We start from the raw sequence: 18,893 nt of genomic DNA on the forward strand, positions 1-18,893 counted from the left end.
GGAGTGTTTGTGGTGGAAACACTGACGTGATAACCTGCTGTGTACAACCCCAGCTGAGCATCGATCACCTGAATCTGTATCCTTCATTCTAAGTAACGCTAGTGAGAGTTGAAAAAGTAATATTCAAAGCAATAATTTTGTTAAGTGACTTATAAACAGTTAAGGGTTTTGCAAGTTTACAGTCGTAATAATGCTCTAAAGCAGAGTTATAGTTTGGTCAGCTAAAGGTATATTTGATAGGCTGGATGAAACACAAAGAGATTAATGCATTACTTAGGTGACATTTGAAATGTGTTAATACATTGTGGAGGTGTAGGTGGTTGTGTCCACTTGTCATTGCAAGATGTTCTGGGGGGCCCACCAGCGAGCCTAAAGACAAGACATCTATCAACATGCAACAAATCTAAAAGTTTAGATCATTGTTATTATGTCACAGTTGTATAGAAGTAAACTATATTGTTAAGCTGTGAGAAAGCATGTACATTACACTGTAATTGGAACTTACATTTTCAGTATATACCCAGAGATAGTAAATTAAAAATGTTTTGTAACATTTTATTTTTTTTTTAGTGGGGGAGGGTGTAAGGACCTTGTTAAGATAGCAGTAGCAGATGGAGGCCCAAAGTGACAGAGGAAGCCGTTGGTCAGGTTCAAGAACACATTTTATTCGCCACACGATGAGTCACTGTACATGCAGCCGCACAACACAAACAGCACTTCCCATCCCCATACTAAATTTCTGGAGCCTTTTTATAGGCCTAACTCCTCCCCTGGTCCGGGACATACCATTTGAAAAGGTAAGTATGTTTCACATAAATCACATATACATATAATAATAACAACAATAATACATATAACAACTCATATCTGCAGATACACACATAACACACACATTATGTACACACAAATACTACAAATAACTCATAAAACATTTATTTTGTACAGCTATGACGGATGGAACCCCCGGTGACGTCACACACACGGACTACCAAGATGGCACGAACACCATGTATAAATAGACCGGATTTTTAACTGAACAGGTTTGGCAAATGACTCGTCAAATGTCGTAAGTATATTTGTATCACTCTTAACACTGTACTTAATAAACCATATAAACCAAATAATAATGGTGAGGTGATTTATTTCTGTACATAAGACAACAATCCTATCATGTTATATACACTGATGTTACAGCCACTGATTCCCCATATAACTCACGTAAACTAGGTAATACCAACATACAGGACATAATACACCACAACACACCTTTAAACATACAATAACATCAAATTCTACACAAGTCCGTGTATACGTGATTGTCAGTGCCGGCAAACAGACCGTGTTAACATGACGCCGGTGTATGTATGAAATGTGCGTGTGTATTCAGTCCGTGCATAGTCACAGGCTTACCCTGTGACAGACCTCAAATAATTATTTAATTTGTTTTATTTTCTTGTTTATTGTAAAGATAATTTGCACTAATATAATGTAAAGGGGATTAATATTGAGGGCCTCGGAGAATATGTATACTGATGGGGGCGCTGTGAGAAAAAAAGATTAGTGGTTAAAAAAGAGAGAAGAAGTGCAGTTAACGCATGTTGTTGTTCATGTTAAAACTTTGAGCCCCAATATCTGTCACAGAAAACAAAAGAGAAAAACAACCGGGGCAAATAAATCTACAGAAAAGAAAAGCTGTCGTTGTTATTGTCCAAGGGGGCAACAGGTACAGTAATAGGTTTAAGACAAAGACAAATAATATTTGCCTTAACATCAATGGGGAGCTCTCTTCTGATCAATTAAAGGTTGCGGATAAATTTAACTCCTTTTTTACTTCTATTGCTGGACATTTAGTTGAAAAGCTACCAAGAAAACCTGGGTTATATGATGGTGAGGTCATGACTAATTATTATTCTAAGCTTGGAGTGGTAGCAGACTCTTTTGGCCTTTCTATGGTTTCACAGGACGAGGTATTAAAGTTATTGAATGAACTTAAGTGTTCAAAAGCAATGGGTCTAGATGAAATTCCTGCCAGATTTTTAAAAGATGCTGCAGAATATATTTCTCCATATCTCACTCATATTTTTAATCTTTCGATTATGTCGGGTAGAGTTCCGAAAGATTTGAAGCTTGCTAGGGTTGTTCCGTTATATAAAAAAGGGAGCAAATTAGAAGAGGGTAATTATAGACCAGTTTCGATTTTGGGGGTTGTATCAAAAGTTTTGGAGAGAATTGTACAAGAGCAAATAAATAATTATATTAGTAATTCTCATTTGTTTTATGAATTGCAATCTGGTTTTAGAACATCTTATTCTACGGATACGTGTTTATTATATTTGACAGATTATTTAAGAAGTGAGATCGACTTGGGTAAACTTTGTGGCATGGTTTTGTTAGACCTCCAGAAAGCATTTGATACCGTTGACCATCAGATCTTGCTGATTAAACTAAAAGCTCTAGGTTTTAACAGTATGGCATGTGAATGGATTCGATCATACTTGACTGAGAGGTATCAAAGAGTTGATATTAACAGCATTCTGTCTGAGGCTAGAGAAATAACGTGTGGGGTGCCTCAGGGTAGTGTCCTGGGCCCATTGTTGTTTCTCTTGTATATAAATGATATGAAATCTGTTTGCAATTGTAATCTTTTTCTCTATGCGGATGATTCAGCCTTGGTGTACTCCCATAAGGATAAAGAAGTTATTGAGAACCATTTAAGTGAGGAGTTAAAGAACATAAGTGAATGGCTGATAGAGAACAAATTGTCTTTGCATCTGGGGAAAACCGAATCTATTCTATTTGGTTCAAAAATAAAGTTGAGTAGGAGTCCTGAGCTTAAAATTTGTGTGGGTGGCACCCAGATTGAAGCTAAAAATTGTGTAAAATATTTAGGCTGTGATTTGGATAGTTCTGTGAGTGGAGAAAGTATGGGTCAAAGGGTTATTATAAAAGTGAACCAAAGAATTAAATTCCTGGCACGTAAGGCTCAGTTTCTAAATAAAGAAATTTTAAAAATGTTAGCAAATGCTTTAATTCAGCCACACTTCGATTATGCCTGTACTACATGGTACAGCAGCACCCCAAAGAGGATAAAAGTTCAACTCCAAACGGCACAGAATAAATTAGTTAGGTTGATTTTAAATCTTAACAATAGGAACCATGTTGGCTCTCCTGAACGTAAGAAATTAAAATGGTTGACAATTGAAAACAGGGTGAGACAGTTGAAACTGAGATTGACACGAAAGATTTTGTATAGGAATGAGCCAAAGTATTTTAAAGATTATTTTAAGCTTATTAGGAACTCTCATAGCTATTCAACTAGAGGTAGTGCCACAGACATAGTTCCTTGTAGATTTAAGAGCTGTTCTGGGCAAAACACCTTCTTGTACACGGCAGCAATGGAATGGAATAAACTCCCAGTTGAGATTAAGTTAAGCCAGTCAGATCATTGTTTTGATAGAGCATGTGGTGAATGGTTGCTAAATGCTAATAAATGCTAATAATCTTAAGGAATATTTATTATTGAAGTGTATGTATTTTGTATATATATATGTATGTATTGGATGTGGTTGAATGTACAGGGTACCTTAGTCATCTATAGCTTGCCTGACCATCTTTATCTAGACTACAACGAGGACCACAATGGAAATAAGTTTTTAACTTTCTTGTGTTATCCTCGACAGTTCTGATTAATGTATAATGTCATTGTGATGACTTCATGTTATGCATTTATTTATTTTTTACTGTCTAATAAATCAAAATCAAACAGAAAAAAATCACACAGAATCTGTCTTTACTAAGTTCTATTCCACCTCCATCCACTCAACCGTTAATTCAACACCCTGACAGTATGGATAAAGAAATGTTAATTCAAAAAGCAGTGGGTGAAGCTCATTTACCTCCAGATGGTAAACAAAAGTTGTTTCACATCCTGCAAAGCAACCCTCAGGTGTGTACTCCCCGGACTGGACGTACTGATGTTCTGCAACACCACATTTATACTATTTGCCAAGTACCCATTAAACAAAAGCCATATCGCATGTCTCCTCTAAAACAACTTGCCATGGATGAGCAACTTGAGGAAATGCTGAAGGAAGAAATTGTTGAACCATCTCGCTCTGGCTGGGCCTCACCAGTGGTCTTGGTTCCTAAAAAGGATGGAAAACTTAGATTCTGTGTGGATTACAGAAAAGTTAATTCGGTCACAGAAAGTGATGCTTACCCTCTCCCAAACATTACAGAAATCCTGGAGTCACTCTCTGGAGCTGCCATTTTTTCTACTCTTGATCTCAACAGTGGCTATTGGCAGGTGACAATGAGCCCCGATAGCAAAGCCAAGACTGCCTTCATCACCCCTGCAGGGCTCTATCAGTTTAATGTTATGCCTTTTGGCCTCAAAAATGCTCCCGCCACTTTTCAGAGACTTATGGAAACCATCCTTGGATTCCCAAGATGGCGCCGCTGTGTTCGGACGCCGTGCGGGTCGCTCCACTGAGACTTTGCTTAAACTTACTTTTTTCCCTACTTTTACTTTCTCTTTTTACACATTTCACGTCGGCACTGATCACCTACAACATAGAAACACTTTTGGACATTGGAAACCGCTACACCAACCTGCTTCAGGACACTTTATCCACGAATCCTGCGTGGCCTCTGGAGATTCTTCGGAACACGGAGACGAACAATAACCCCCCGAGGCGACGGACCAAGAAACACCGCGGGAAGCGCGCTGGAATTCGAGTCAGACTCAGGAAAAGGGCTCACAGTCCTCCTCTTCCAAGCTTTCTCCTTGCTAATGTCCAATCCTTGGAGAATAAGATGGACGATCTTAGAGCCAGGATTAGTTTCCAACGGGACATAAGGGACTGCAACATCCTTTGTTTGTCAGAAACGTGGCTTTCGTCCTCGGTCCCGGACACTGCTGTAATGCCGAGTGATAACTTCTCTGTCTTTCGGACGGACAGAACAGCAGAGGCCGGTAAATCCAGGGGTGGAGGAGTATGTTTCATGATCAACAAGAAATGGTGTGATCCGAGGAATATCTCCATTCAGTCGCGTTCCTGCTCGCCTCATCTGGAACATCTTTCCATTATTTGCCGCCCATTTTATCTGCCCCGGGAGATTTCATCGATCATTGTTACTGCTGTGTACATTCCACCACAGGCGGACACCGGCTTGGCTTTGTCTAAGCTTCACGATGTGCTCAGCGGCTACATCAACAAACATCCTGATGCTGCCTTTATCATCGCGGGGGACTTTAACAAAGCCAACCTCAAGCAGGTCATGCCAAACTTTTATCAACATGTATCCTGTCCAACTAGAGGACCAAACACACTGGATCATTGCTACACTCAGTTCAAGGATGCCTACAAAGCCCCCTCACTACCGGCTTTTGGCAAATCGGACCATGCCACAATTTTTCTAACACCGGGATACAAACAAAGGCTCGTTCAGGAACCTTCGGTGCAGAGAGTAGTGACGCGCTGGTCCTCCCACTCAGAGACTATGCTGCAGGCGGCGCTTGATGACGTCGACTGGGACATGTTCCGGGCGAGTTCTTCTGACGTCAGCGAGTTCACGGATGTAGCATTAAGCTTCGTAAACACGCTAACCGAGCAAGCTACAGAAACAATAACGATAAGGACATTCTCCAATCAGAAACCGTGGGTGGACAGAACAATCCATGCCGCGGTTAACACACGCACTGCCGCTTACAATGAGGCTCTTCTGTCTGGGAATACGAGCGAGTACAAAGCATCGTGCTATGCTCTCCGACGCGCAGTAAGAGCCGCTAAACACAGATACAGAGAGAGAAATGAGTCTCATTTCCAGCTCAACGACTCTCGACGGATGTGGCAGGGACTGAACCATCTGTGACTTCAGAAACAAATCCTCCGCGGAGGTGAGAGCAGATCCGTTGCTGGCCGACGAGTTAAACATCTTCTACAGCCGCTTCGATGGCAACGGCGGCGGCGCGTCAGGAAGCAGCAGGCAGAGCAGCGATGATCCTGTAATCACCGTGTCGGAGGATGAGGTTCGGAGGGCGCTAAAGAGAGTGAACGTCAGGAAAGCAGCCGGACCTGATGGGATAACCGGCCGTGTTCTGAGGTCCTGCGCCGATCAGCTCGCTGGTTTGTTCACTTCCATTTTTAATGAGTCCCTTGCTACCTCCGTGGTTCCCACTCCATTAAAAAAATCCATTATTATCCCTGTGCCAAAGAACAATAAACCCTCTTGCCTGAATGACTATCGCCCAGTTGCCCTCACATCTATAGTCATGAAGGTTTTTGAGAGACTTGTAAAGAGCCACATCTGCTCCTCCATCCCTGATACTTTGGACCCTCTTCAGTTTGCCTATCGCCCAAATAGATCCACGGACGATGCCATCTCTCACATCCTCCACTCTTCCCTCACACACTTGGACAGCAACAATGGGAATTATGTAAGGCTGCTATTCATTGACTATAGCTCAGCTTTCAACACTATAGTCCCCATCAAGCTGGCATCTAAACTCACTGACCTCGGCCTAAACTCCTCACTCTGTGACTGGATTCAAGACTTCCTCACCGGCAGACCTCAAGTGGTGAAAGTTGGCCAGTTCACCTCAAACTCCATCACTCTGAACGTAGGAGCCCCACAGGGCTGTGTCCTGAGTCCCCTGCTCTACTCTCTCTACACGCATGACTGCGTGTCCTCTCACAGCTCCACATCCATTGTTAAATTCGCTGATGATACTGTGGTTCTGGGCCTCATCTCCAACAACGATGAGACTGCATAATTGGATGAGGTAGAGAGACTCACATCATGGTGCCAGGACAACTGTCTCTCACTGAATGTGGGGAAAACTAAAGAACTGATCATGGACTTTAGGAAGAGACAGCAGCAGCCCTACTCTCCTCTCAGGATCAGCGGGACCCCTGTGGAGAGGGTGAGTAGCTTCAAGTACCTCGGCGTAAACATCTCTGAGAACCTGACTTGGACTACACACATCCAATCACAGGTTAAGATAGCCAGGCAAAGACTGTACCATCTGCGACAGCTGAGGAAATTCAGGGTCTCACCAGCAATCCTGAAAACTTTCTACTCAGGGACCATAGAAAGTGTATTGACTCAGTGCATCTCAGTGTGGTATGGAAACAGCTCCAATCAGGACTGCAAAGCTCTACAGAGAGTTGTGCGCTTAGCGGAGCGCATCTCAGGGTCTGCTCTCCCCTCTCTGCAGGACATCTACCTCAAACGCTGCAAAAGTAGAGCTGTTAAAATCTTCAAGGACTTTAATCACCCTGGTAACTGTCTATTCACTCTGCTTCCATCTGGTAAGCGCTTCCGTAGCCTGATGGCAAAAACTGAGAGACTTAGGAGGAGCTTCTTTCCCCAGGCCATCAGGCTCCTAAACTCTAACTCTATGTCATAACATCACTTGACTCCATGTAATATCTCCATATCAATAAGTTATTCATAATTTTTTCTCCATGTAAATATCATATATCAATAAGCTAGTCATAATTTTTCTCTACCTCATATTGCTGCTATTCAAATACCCTGTACAACTTTTTGCACATTATTTTTTGCACATTCCTCTCATTACTATTTGTCAACAACATACTGACCTGCACATTTATATTTATATTTTTTATCCTATCTTATCTTATCTTATTTTATCTTATCTTTATTTTATGTTTGTACTTCTTCTTAATATTTGTATTCTTTATAATTGCACTGTCCTTGGAGCGGACCTGACCTACATTTCACTGCTGGTTATACTCTGTATAATTGTGTATGTGACAAATAAAACTCTTGAATCTTGAATCTTGAATCCTGGGGAAGTTAAGAAGGAAAATATGCCTCGTCTATATAGACGATATAATCATTTACTCACCTTCGATCACTCAGCACTTCTATGACCTTCAGGCTGTTCTTCACAGGTTGGAAACGGCTGGGCTAACTATTAACTTGAAGAAGAGCAAGTTCTGTCTGCAAGAAATCACCTTTCTGGGACATGTTGTCAGCATTCAAGGCATTTCAGCAGACCCATGTAAGACAGAGGCCATTCATGCCTACCCTGTGCCAAAAAACCTGAAGGAGGTTCAACGGTTCCTTGGATTAGCGGGCTGGTACCATCGGTTTGTCCCGAATTTTTCAAGAATAGCCGACCCCCTCAACTCACTGAAAAAGAAAGGACAACGATTTCAGTGGACAGTACAGTGCCAACAAGCATTCGAACAATTAAAGTCTTGCCTCACCTCATCACCCATCCTTGGCCATCCAGATCTTGCACTCCCCTTCACCGTTTACACTGATGCCAGTGACACTGGTCTGGGTGCCATTCTGGTCCAACGGAAAGATACTAGCAGGGAAGAAGTGATTGCATATGCAAGCAGATCCTTAACAGGAGCTGAATTAAATTATACAGCAACTGAAAAGGAATGTCTGGCAGTTGTGTGGGCTTTAGAAAAATGGCAACACTACCTGGAACACAAACTTTTCACCGTTGTCACAGACCATTCCGCCCTACAATGGGTCATGGGTTCCACCAAAACCACCAGTCGTCTCATCCGTTGGGTACTGCGACTGCAGAAATTTGATTTTATCATAGAGTACAGAAAAGGGAAACTCAATGTAGCACCAGATACACTATCCAGATCTTCTCCAACTTCAAGTTTCAGTCTGTACACCAGCCACAAGGAAACAGAGTTTCCATTGTCCGATGTTGTTTTATGGGAGGAACAACACAAAGACACCAAAGTTACAAAGCTATTGCAAGCAGTTGCAGAAAACAGCTTAAGTCTGGTAGAACAATACGAAGTTGTTGAGGACAAATTATATCACAAAAGATACCTCCCAAATAACCAGTTGCACTACCGTGTGTATGTTCCCAGTAGTCTTCTGCCCACTCTGCTGCAGCACTATCACTCCAGTCCTCTTAGTGGCCATGGAGGAATCTTCAAAACGTATAAGCGACTCCAGGAAGTAGCATTTTGGCCTGGCATGTGGTCTGATGTGAAACGTCATGTCAAAACCTGTATAAAATGTCAAACTTTGAAAAAGGATAATCGAAAACCTGCTGGAAAATTGCAGCAAATTACCACCACACACCCAAACCAAATGCTAGGAGTCGACATCATGGGTCCCTTACCCCGGAGTTCAAATCAAAATGAATACCTGCTAGTGTTTGTTGATTATTATTCTCGATGGGTTGAGTTATTTCCCATCTGTCAGGCCACTGCACAAAGTGTTGCTTCCATCTTCAGAAAAGAGATCCTGACTCGATGGGGCGTTCCGGATTTCATCCTCTCAGACAGGGGTGTTCAGTTTGTCTCCGCTATGTTCAGAGAGCTGTGTGAGAATTGGAGCATTACACCCAAACTAACTACAGCCTACCATCCACAAACGAACATGACGGAAAGAGTGAATCGTACCCTCAAAACTATGATGGCAGCCTACGTAGACGGAAATCACAAGAAGTGGGACCAGTTCTTGCCCGAGTTCCGATTCGCCCTGAATTCCGCCACCCAAGAGACCATTGGACTATCTCCAGCAGAACTCCAGCTTGGCAGAAAGCTCCAAGGACCAATGGATAAAATGCTTCATGGCCCTAACTTATCTCCAGACACTGCTTCTTACGATTTAGTCCATCACCTCCACCAGTTGCAAATGCAAGCTAAAGAAAGTAGTGAAAAAGCCAAGATGAGACACTGAGGAACTATAACAAAAAGAGGAGAGAGTCAACTTTCAAATATAAAGATAGAGTTTGGTTGCGAAACTTTCCCCAATCAAGTGCAAAACATCAATTTAGTGCAAAGTTGGCACCAAAATGGAAAGGGCCTTACCGTATCCTGAAGCAGTTGGGTCCACTGAACTATCAAATAGCCCTGCAAGACACCGGAGAAGATGTACGTACAGCACATGTCTGTAACTTAAAAATGTGTTTTCCAACAGCGGAAGATTTGGAGTCTCTGGAAAAACAAAAACTGTATGAGCTATTTCAAGAACCCTCTGATGATGAAGAATTCTTAGGTTTCTAATACATGTTTTTTTTTTAACAACCGTGGGTTGTTTTCTTCCAGGGAGGGAGAGTGTGGCGATTAAGAAAAAAAAGGAGCTTTACGCCACATCATTGTTTTGTTTACTTTTATTTTTTACTTTCACTTTGCGTGTTGGGGTGGAGCATTTCAATTAACGGCAGAAGGAAGGAGCATATAAAAATGGTTCGTACCTGAGAAAGTGGGCGTCATCAGTAAGGTTTGCATTTACGAGAGCGATTGGATCATCGAAGGAAATGGAAAGACGGTGCTTGTCGAACTGTTGCTTCCTGTGAGCGATGTCTGGTGCGTTGTGGAGTTTCATTCAACTTTTTAAGCGTGCACTTCAAGATCATCTGTTTTTAATGAAGCTGTTCAGAGGACAAGTGATGGCCGCTTAATCCACCTATCCTGGTGACAACACTCTTTAGTTTCCCTTCATGATTGCAAACTTGGTGACGCGATTTCTACAGGGATTTTTCCTTTTCTTTTCAACCTTGACCTTCATTGCTGAACATTTGTTTTTTCTGTGTTTTTGATTTTTGGTCATTGTAAAATAAAACTTCTTTTGTTAATAGTTTTTCTGACATCTATTTTTTTTTTTTAAATATTGTAACAGGTGGTTTTTTGCTATCCTGGGTAATATAACATTCTTGTCAGGAAATTCCTGGCTGGCGCCCGAACAGACAAATATATTATTTCTTTAAAAGACTTTTGTGCTTAGTATGGCCACCACCGTTACACCTGTTTCACAGTTGTCTGGAGTGTCTGAATAAATTCTGCTGATATGAGAATTCATAAGAAGATTGTAAAGTTATCATTACACAAAAAAGTATTTATTTTTTTATGTCACTTAACCTAAATGATTACTCAAATAAGTGACATGTTTTACTCAAATTGTTGATGATAACTCAAAATGTGACTTTCACTTTTGAACCTTATTATATGAAAATTGCAATAGTAATGTTTGTATTGTGTATTTATAGAGCATGAGTAAAAAAAACTACAAATGTACATTAAGAGAAAAGAATATATTCATTGTTTTTGATGGCGTGGGATTTTATGCAGTTTATATTTTAGGCTTTAAAAACGATACATGACACAAGTTTATTCCATAACTCTTTTATGTCCTATTTGGGTTTATATAGGTTTTCTTTATTTCTTTATTTTATTTTATTTCCAAGGCATTGCTAGATGCTAGTGTTTCTTGTCATAAAGATTTGATTTCAGAAACATCAGCTACTAAATTATTTCTTGTTATGGTTTTAAATCTGTGTTTAATCTCAGAATTATCTCAAAGAAAGTTATATTTTTTGGTGGTTGTGTTTTAAAATTAAATGATTATAATCTTAATTCAAGTGATGAAGGAAAATTTGCAAGTAACAGCAATTCATGTTGAATACTACAGTAAGGATAACATGTTTGAAAATTATTAACAGTTAAAAACATTAGACATTCAGAAAGGTAATCAAAAAGTAATTAAATGTAATCAGTTACATTCCTTTAATAAAGTAACTGAAATAGTTACATTACTTATTTCATTTTATATAGGGTAACTTGTAATCTGTAACCTATTACATTTTCAAAGTAACCTTCCCAACACTGTTGAAAAGACAAACCATTTTTTTAGTATATTTCAACATAAACACACATCGCTAGACGCTAGTAATGAACACATTTAATTAATGTTGCTGTCCGTATCATGTCACTGGGATTCGACTGATCACTGTCCAAACATGAATTACCAGTGGCTGAATTCATGAACATGATTCACAAGCTCAGGAGCTCAGGACCTGATTGAGATGCACTCCTTGATTAGATTGTGTGTGTTTGATCAGAGTTGGTGCTAAACTGAGCAGGACAGCGGCCCTCCAGAGCAAGATTTGAGGAGCCCTGTCCTACAGCTTTAACTCTACAACCACCAAACTCAGCCCAGATCTTCAGACGGATCTGAAGTTAGTTGATATATCTTTTCTAACTGATGGGACTTATGGTTTTCATAAAACTGAAGGTTAAAAATCATAACAATCCCATAGACTTACTTTGACGGGATGTTCAAACGAGCCAAGACTATTCAAACGCCAACATCAAGCTTCCCTCTATGTACTATTTCTAATCCACTCATCTAGCTAATATTTCTAATCTATCTATCTATCTATCTATCTATCTATCTATCTATCTATCTATCTATCTATCTATCTATCTATCTATCTATATAGTGTCTATGATACTTACCAGCAACTTCATAGCAACACTCAAGCATCCAAACAAACCTAGTAACCACCCCGAGTACCTTAGCAATGACATAGCAACAACCCAGTAACTGCCCTGATAACCTAGCAACTGCATAGCAACTACCCTGAGCACCCTAGCAACTGCATAGCAACAGTCTAGCAACTACACTGAGTACCTTAGAAACTGCATAGCAACACCTTAACAATCACTCTGGGTACCCTAGCAACCTACCTGGGTTCCTTAGCAACCACCCTGAGTACCCTAGAAACCACACGGCAACACCTTAGCAACAACCCTGAGTACCCTATAAACTGCATCTATATATTTTTTACCAGAAAGTATTGCCTTCAAAACATTCAGATTTACATTTTTAAAACTTTTTCAAACTGAAAACCATCAAACTTTTACAACTTTTAAAAACATTTAAAACTTTCTGACTTTTTTAAGCCAACTTCAAATCTAGTTATTGCTGTTACTCTTTTTATAGCATCTTCTTTTACTTAAGTTGATCATGTAAATTCACTGATTTTATTAGTAATCATCACAGATGATCAGTGGAGTGGAGTTTTCATTCCACCGATACCCCAAACTAACAAATGGATAGAGTTTCTTATTAAAAGACTGATTAGTGTAAGTGTAGATATGAGAGCGGGACTCAACATCAACATCAACATCAAAGACGACGAGACCCTTCTTATAATCCACAAACACACCGACCCTCTCAGGAGCCACTCTCAGAGAAAGAGAGTAATCAGGAGAATCACGAGCTAGATATCTCCCATATCTCCGTCCCACGATCCAGTATCCTCTCTCAGGACTCAGACTGGCCCAACCCTTCCTGTTAGCAGATTCTCTGGTCACTCCTAATTCCCAATCAGTTTGTCCCGTCACCTGCACCTCAAAGTAGAAACACCCCGAGGAGAATCCCTCTTTCCCAACAACACCAAGATGTTTATCAAATCTGTCTTTTCCTCGATGCACTCCTTCTGTTTGTGTGTTTACAAATCTCACTTGTTTCCCATCATCAGACACGATGAGACGAGGATGAGCCGTATCAGCATCCAGAGTCACATTCACTGCAGAAAATATTAAACATTCTGCTTTACAGAGTATATCATAAAGATTATGACTATTATTAATTTTTATAGGAATCATGAGAACTTTACAATACAAACTAAAATAAAGACACACTATTACATGTAAATAAATGTAATGTTTAATCTGTACATTATATTATATTATTGTTGGATTCACTTTGTTGTTCATTTTTGGATCCACTTGTGTTGATTTTATTTATTTTTTTAGTTATGAATGTAAAATAAATAATTATTATAGACATTGTATTTTTTAAATAATTATTCCATGAAACATCCCTTTAATTAAAATAAATAATTATGCCTTTTTACTCACCCGTGTGTGTTCTTAAATATGTGAGAGCTGAAAACAGAAAGTATGAAGTTATAAAGTCTTCATAACAGAATTCATCTTTAGATCAATAATTTCAATCACTGCTTGAAGACCAACAAAATACAAGAACATCTTACAGAGTTTATATCTTATAATTAAACATAATTAATTGAATACATGTATGAATGCACAGTGTATTCATTCTTTGTTTTGCTAAATAATTTAAAAGTAATGGATTTATATTTTAATAAGATCATATAAAATATTCACCTTTAGGTATAATTGTCTTCAGACTTTGTAAAAGTTGATCACGTTCTAAAGAAAATTCAGAAAAAGATGAGAAAAGAAGATTAAAATGGTATAATTTGTATGACTCTGACAAACGAGTTCTGATCATTGAGTTGAGTTAACATCACACAAGTGTTCATCAAACACCATGAACCTGATCATGAACCGGTTTAGCTGACTAGCCTGATCAGTTTAGTGTGTTTCATTAAACAATACTGCTTGTGCTAAGATACAGCTCTAGATTGTCTTTACCAGCCATGACAGCATCTGAATAAATATACATTTTATAAACAACTGCTGACCATTTACCAGAAGATATACACAGAATAAATGAATGCAGTTAAAACAGTGTTTACTGCTGAAAACAGACTTTAAATCAATAATGAATTAATAACATAATAAAGACAGATTCACCTTCTTGTATTCTCCTCTTCTCACTCTTTAGTTTATTGTGTTCATTCTTTAGTTGAATGTGTTCTATAGAAGATTCACAATAAGACAAGAGAAAACAGACAAAATTCAGACAACAAATACAAATGTAAATGTGATTGAGGAAGAATAAATTATAGGACCTCAGATATACACAGAAGTATATGAAAACACAATGTCTGTTAATTAAATATTCTGTGGATGAAAACAAGCTTGATATTAATACTGAATTATATTATTGGTCACACTTTAGTTTGGGGACCAATACTCACTATTAACTAACTATTAACTAGGGTCTGATATCGTTTAAATTGTATCAATTATAATTGTGATTCTGCTTATCGATTCTGATTCTAATTGATTCCTATTTTTAATTCAAATTTGGTTTATTAAAAAAAATAACTTTATTAAAAAAGTCTCACATTTAAATATCAAACATATTATTCTGTCTATTTTTGGAAAACATTTAATTGCAGCTGAATGCCATGAACACAAATCAGCAGGCTACATGAGAACTGGAACCGATTAAGAGCTTTTTGTGTGCAAAATAGAGCTGCACGATTCTGAATACACTGAGAGTTTTTTTTTTTTTTCAATTCTGAAGAAAAACATAAGACAAAGTCTAAGCAAAATCACATGCAATTTATGAATGAATGATTCAATGCCTCACTCAAGATGTACTTGTTTCATAACTGCATGAATCAGTGTGTTTAACTGTTTAGAAGCAGATCTCTTAGAAGTAGTTAACACCTCACTTCTCACTGAGTCTTTTATAAATCCCTTGAAAACTGCAGTTGTTAAGAGCAATCTGGATAACACCATATTGAGCAACTATACACCAATATCAAATCTTTTTATAGGAAAGATAATTGAAAAGGTTGTGTAGGAGCCATTTTTGGTTGTAATTTTCTTTCCCGCCACTTAAGAGAGCATAATGTATTTATGCTCTGAACGCTAAACGGCCCTAAAGAAGAAAATAGAAAGTGTATTGACTCAGTGCATCTCAATGTGGTATGGAAACAGCTCCAATCAGGACTGCAAAGCACTACAGAGAGTTGTGCGCTTAGCTGAGCACATCTCAGGGTCTGCTCTTCCCTCTCTGCAGGACATCTACCTCAAACGCTGCAAAAATAGAGCTGTCAAAATCATCAAAATCAAGGACTCTAATCACCCTGATAACCGACTATTCACTTTGCTTCCATCTGGTAAGCGCTTCCGTAGCCTGATGGCAAAAACTGAGAGACTTAGGAGGAGCTTCTTCCCCCAGGCCATCAGGCTCCTAAACCTCATATGCTGCAATTTAAATACCCTGTACAACTTTTTTACACATTTTTTTTAAACACATTTTTATCACATTACTATTTAAGTCAACAACATACTGACCTGCACATTTATTTTTATTTTTTAATATTTTTTCTCTTATTTATGACTTTTTCTCATATTTGTATTCTATATAATTTTACTGTCCTTGGAGCGGACCTGACCTACATTTCACTGCTGGTTATACTCTGTATAATTGTGTATGTGACAAATAAAAAATCTTGAATATCTTAAATCTTGAATCTTAAACCGTTTCCCATTCATTCTCAATGGTAGTGCTAAACCACTCCGGATGCAATATTCTTTGGGCCGCTAGCTCTCGTGGTGCTCTTCCGTGTTTCAGCACCGCAGGAAATTTGAATTCTCAGACGAAGAAAACAGCAGCGATCGTCTTGGTTACGTATGTAACCCTCTTTCCCTGAAAGATGGAACAGAGACGTCACGTTGGATGACCGTCGAAATTGGGATCTCACCAGAGAGACCAATCCACTTCGAGTGTAACTAAACGAGCCAATGGACACTGGCATGCGATCATTGCATCCAGCTACCGCTGATCACAGCATGAGTATAAGAGGCAGCAGGTGCACCGCATTAATTCATGAGGGTGACCCGGCAGCTCAGAGGTGGTACAGCGACTGTGGCGACGGGACGTGACATCTCCATTCCCTCCTTCAGGGAATGAGGGTAACATACATAACCGAGACGTTCCTTTCAGTCGGTCACTCCGAAATGACAGACGAAATTGGGATCCCTACTAAAGCGCCACAGAAGCTGCCCCTTCCAGTTCTCTGTGTAGGCCTCCTGATCCTTCCTATAAGGCAGATGATAGGACCGGGCTCTACACAGAGGAGGTCAACTACTGTCGTTCCTTGAGCAACCCAAACAGTAGGACTTGAATAACACTGGGAAGCATGCCCTTCCGCTTGGAAGATGCACACTGCGGAGTCACCTCCTCCCAGAGGGGGTTAAGTGACATTTAGACATGTGAAGTAACCCCGTAGGGCCCTATAGCACATTGGAAGTCTCTGAGATGGCTTAGGCTGCATCATTAGAGATGGCAGAACGTGGTCTGCCAGGGGAAACACGACTCTAATAAGCATACCGTGGGATACACATATGGGATCCTGACAGGGTCTCTCATATGGGCACTTGCCTCACACCAGATTTCAAGAATTCATTGGCTGAAAGGCCTGGTGCCGGACGCTCCACCACGTCCGAACGCCGGAGTGCTGGAGGACTCGACAGGGTTTGCCTGGTTAAGGAACTCTCTGGAGAATTAGGCATAAGGACCAGCTATAGGCAGGCTCTAAAAGCTGCCAGGGTAGAGCATGTCCGCAAACTCATAGATAATAACCAAAACAATCCAAGGTTCTTATTTAGCAGAGTGGCTAGACTAACAAATAAACAGACACCACCCGATCTAAATATTCCCCCACAGTTTAATAGTAATGATTTTATGAATTTGTTTACTGATAAAATAGATAACATCAGAAATACAATATCAAATGTAGATTCTACTGCGTCTAGTATTTCAGCTTCATTCATTGCACCCAAAGAAAAACTGCAGTGCTTTACAACTATAAGACAGGAAGAGCTAAATAAACTTATCAGTGCATCTAAACCAACAACGTGATTATTAGATCCTGTACCTACTAAATTACTGAAAGAGTTGTTACCCGTAGCAGAAAAACCGCTTCTCAATATTATTAACTCATCGTTATATTTAGGTCACGTCCCAAAACCATTCAAGGTGGCGGTTATTAAGCCTCTTATTAAGAAACCACAACTAGATTCAAATTAACTGGCAAATTACAGACCCATTTCAAATCTTCCGTTTATGTCTAAAAAAGGTTGTGTCTACTCAATTATGCTCCTTTTTGCAAAAAAATGATCTCTATGAAGAATTTCAGTCAGGTTTCAGGGCCAATCATAGTACAGAAACTGCACTTGTTAAAATTACGAATGACTTACTACTTGCTTCAGATCAAAGCTGCATCTCATTGCTAGTATTACTTGATCTTAGTGCTGCGTTTGACACTATAGACCATAATATACTCATAGATCGATTACAAAACTATATTGGTATTCAAGGACAGGCTTTAAGATGGTTTAGATCCTACCTGTCCGATCGCTACCACTTTTTTCATTTAAATGGGGAGTCATCTCAATTAACACCATTTAAAGTATGGAGTACCACAAGGATCTGTCCTAGGTCCTCTGCTATTTTCAATATACATGTTGCCCCTTGGAAATATTATTAAAAAACACGGGATAAGTTTTCACTGCTATGCTGATGATACTCAATTATATATCTCAACAAGACCAGATTAAACTTCTCAACTATCTAAGATAATAGATTGTGTAAAAAGTGTAAAAGATTGGATGACCAATAATTTCCTCCTACTAAATTCAGATAAAACAGAGATATTACTTATTGGACCAAAAAACAGTACACAGAATCTCGTGGATTATAATTTGCAACTAGACGGATGCACTGTTACGTCCTCTAAAGTCAAAAATCTGGGTGTTATATTAGACAGCAACTTGTCCTTTGAAAATCATATCTCCCATGTTACAAAAACAGCATTCTTCCATCTCAGGAACATTGCTAAGCTTCGAAGCATGCTACCTGTTTCTGATGCAGAAAAACTAATTCATTTATTCATGACCTCTAGACTGGACTACTGTAATGCACTGCTAGGTGGTTGTCCTGCATCTTCAATAAACAAGCTACAGATAGTCCAAAATGCAGCGGCTAGAGTTCTTACCAGATCAAGAAAATATGATCATATTACTCCAATTTTACAGTCTCTGCACTGGTTACCTATTAAGTTCTGTATCATTTACAAACTATTATTACTTGCCTATAAGGCCCTAAATGGTTTAGCACCTGCGTACCTAACTTGTCTTCTACCACGCTATAATCCAACCCGCTCTCTAAGGTCGCAAAACTCTGGACTTTTGGTAGTACCTAGGATAGCAAACTCCACTAAAGGAGGTAGAGCTTTTTCACATTTGGCTCCCAAACTCTGGAATAGCCTTCCTGATAACATTCGGGGTTCAGATACACTCTCTCTGTTTAAATCTAGATTAAAGACACATCTCTTTAGCCAAGCATTCACATAATGCATCTTATAATCTTGTACTGCAGTTATATCTGATCAGACGTACATTATTATTATTCTTTAGCTTGCT

General features: G+C 39.3%; 1 protein-coding gene across 2 annotated transcripts in view; it reads right to left on the reverse strand.

Moving 5' to 3' along the window:
- Nucleotides 1-12,250: 12,250 nt before the first annotated feature.
- Nucleotides 12,251-18,893, reverse strand: part of LOC306863499 (butyrophilin subfamily 1 member A1-like) — a 29,510-nt gene continuing 22,867 nt past the window's right edge. The window contains exons 5-8 of one of the 2 annotated variants that reach the window (XM_079406868.1): nt 14,364-14,426; nt 13,932-13,976; nt 13,665-13,691; nt 12,638-13,330 (exon numbers count right to left, since the gene is read on the reverse strand). In XM_079406868.1, coding sequence (XP_079262994.1) covers nt 12,786-13,330; nt 13,665-13,691; nt 13,932-13,976; nt 14,364-14,426 — 680 coding nt within the window. In that variant the 3' untranslated portion in view covers nt 12,638-12,785. Of the gene's footprint in view, nt 13,331-13,664; nt 13,692-13,931; nt 13,977-14,363; nt 14,427-18,893 lie in introns of both variants that reach the window. The other variant, XM_079406869.1, reaches the window with a different exon arrangement.

The sequence above is a fragment of the Barbus barbus genome (genome assembly GCF_936440315.1).
Source record: "Barbus barbus genome assembly, chromosome: 4".
NCBI lineage: Eukaryota > Metazoa > Chordata > Actinopteri > Cypriniformes > Cyprinidae > Barbus > Barbus barbus.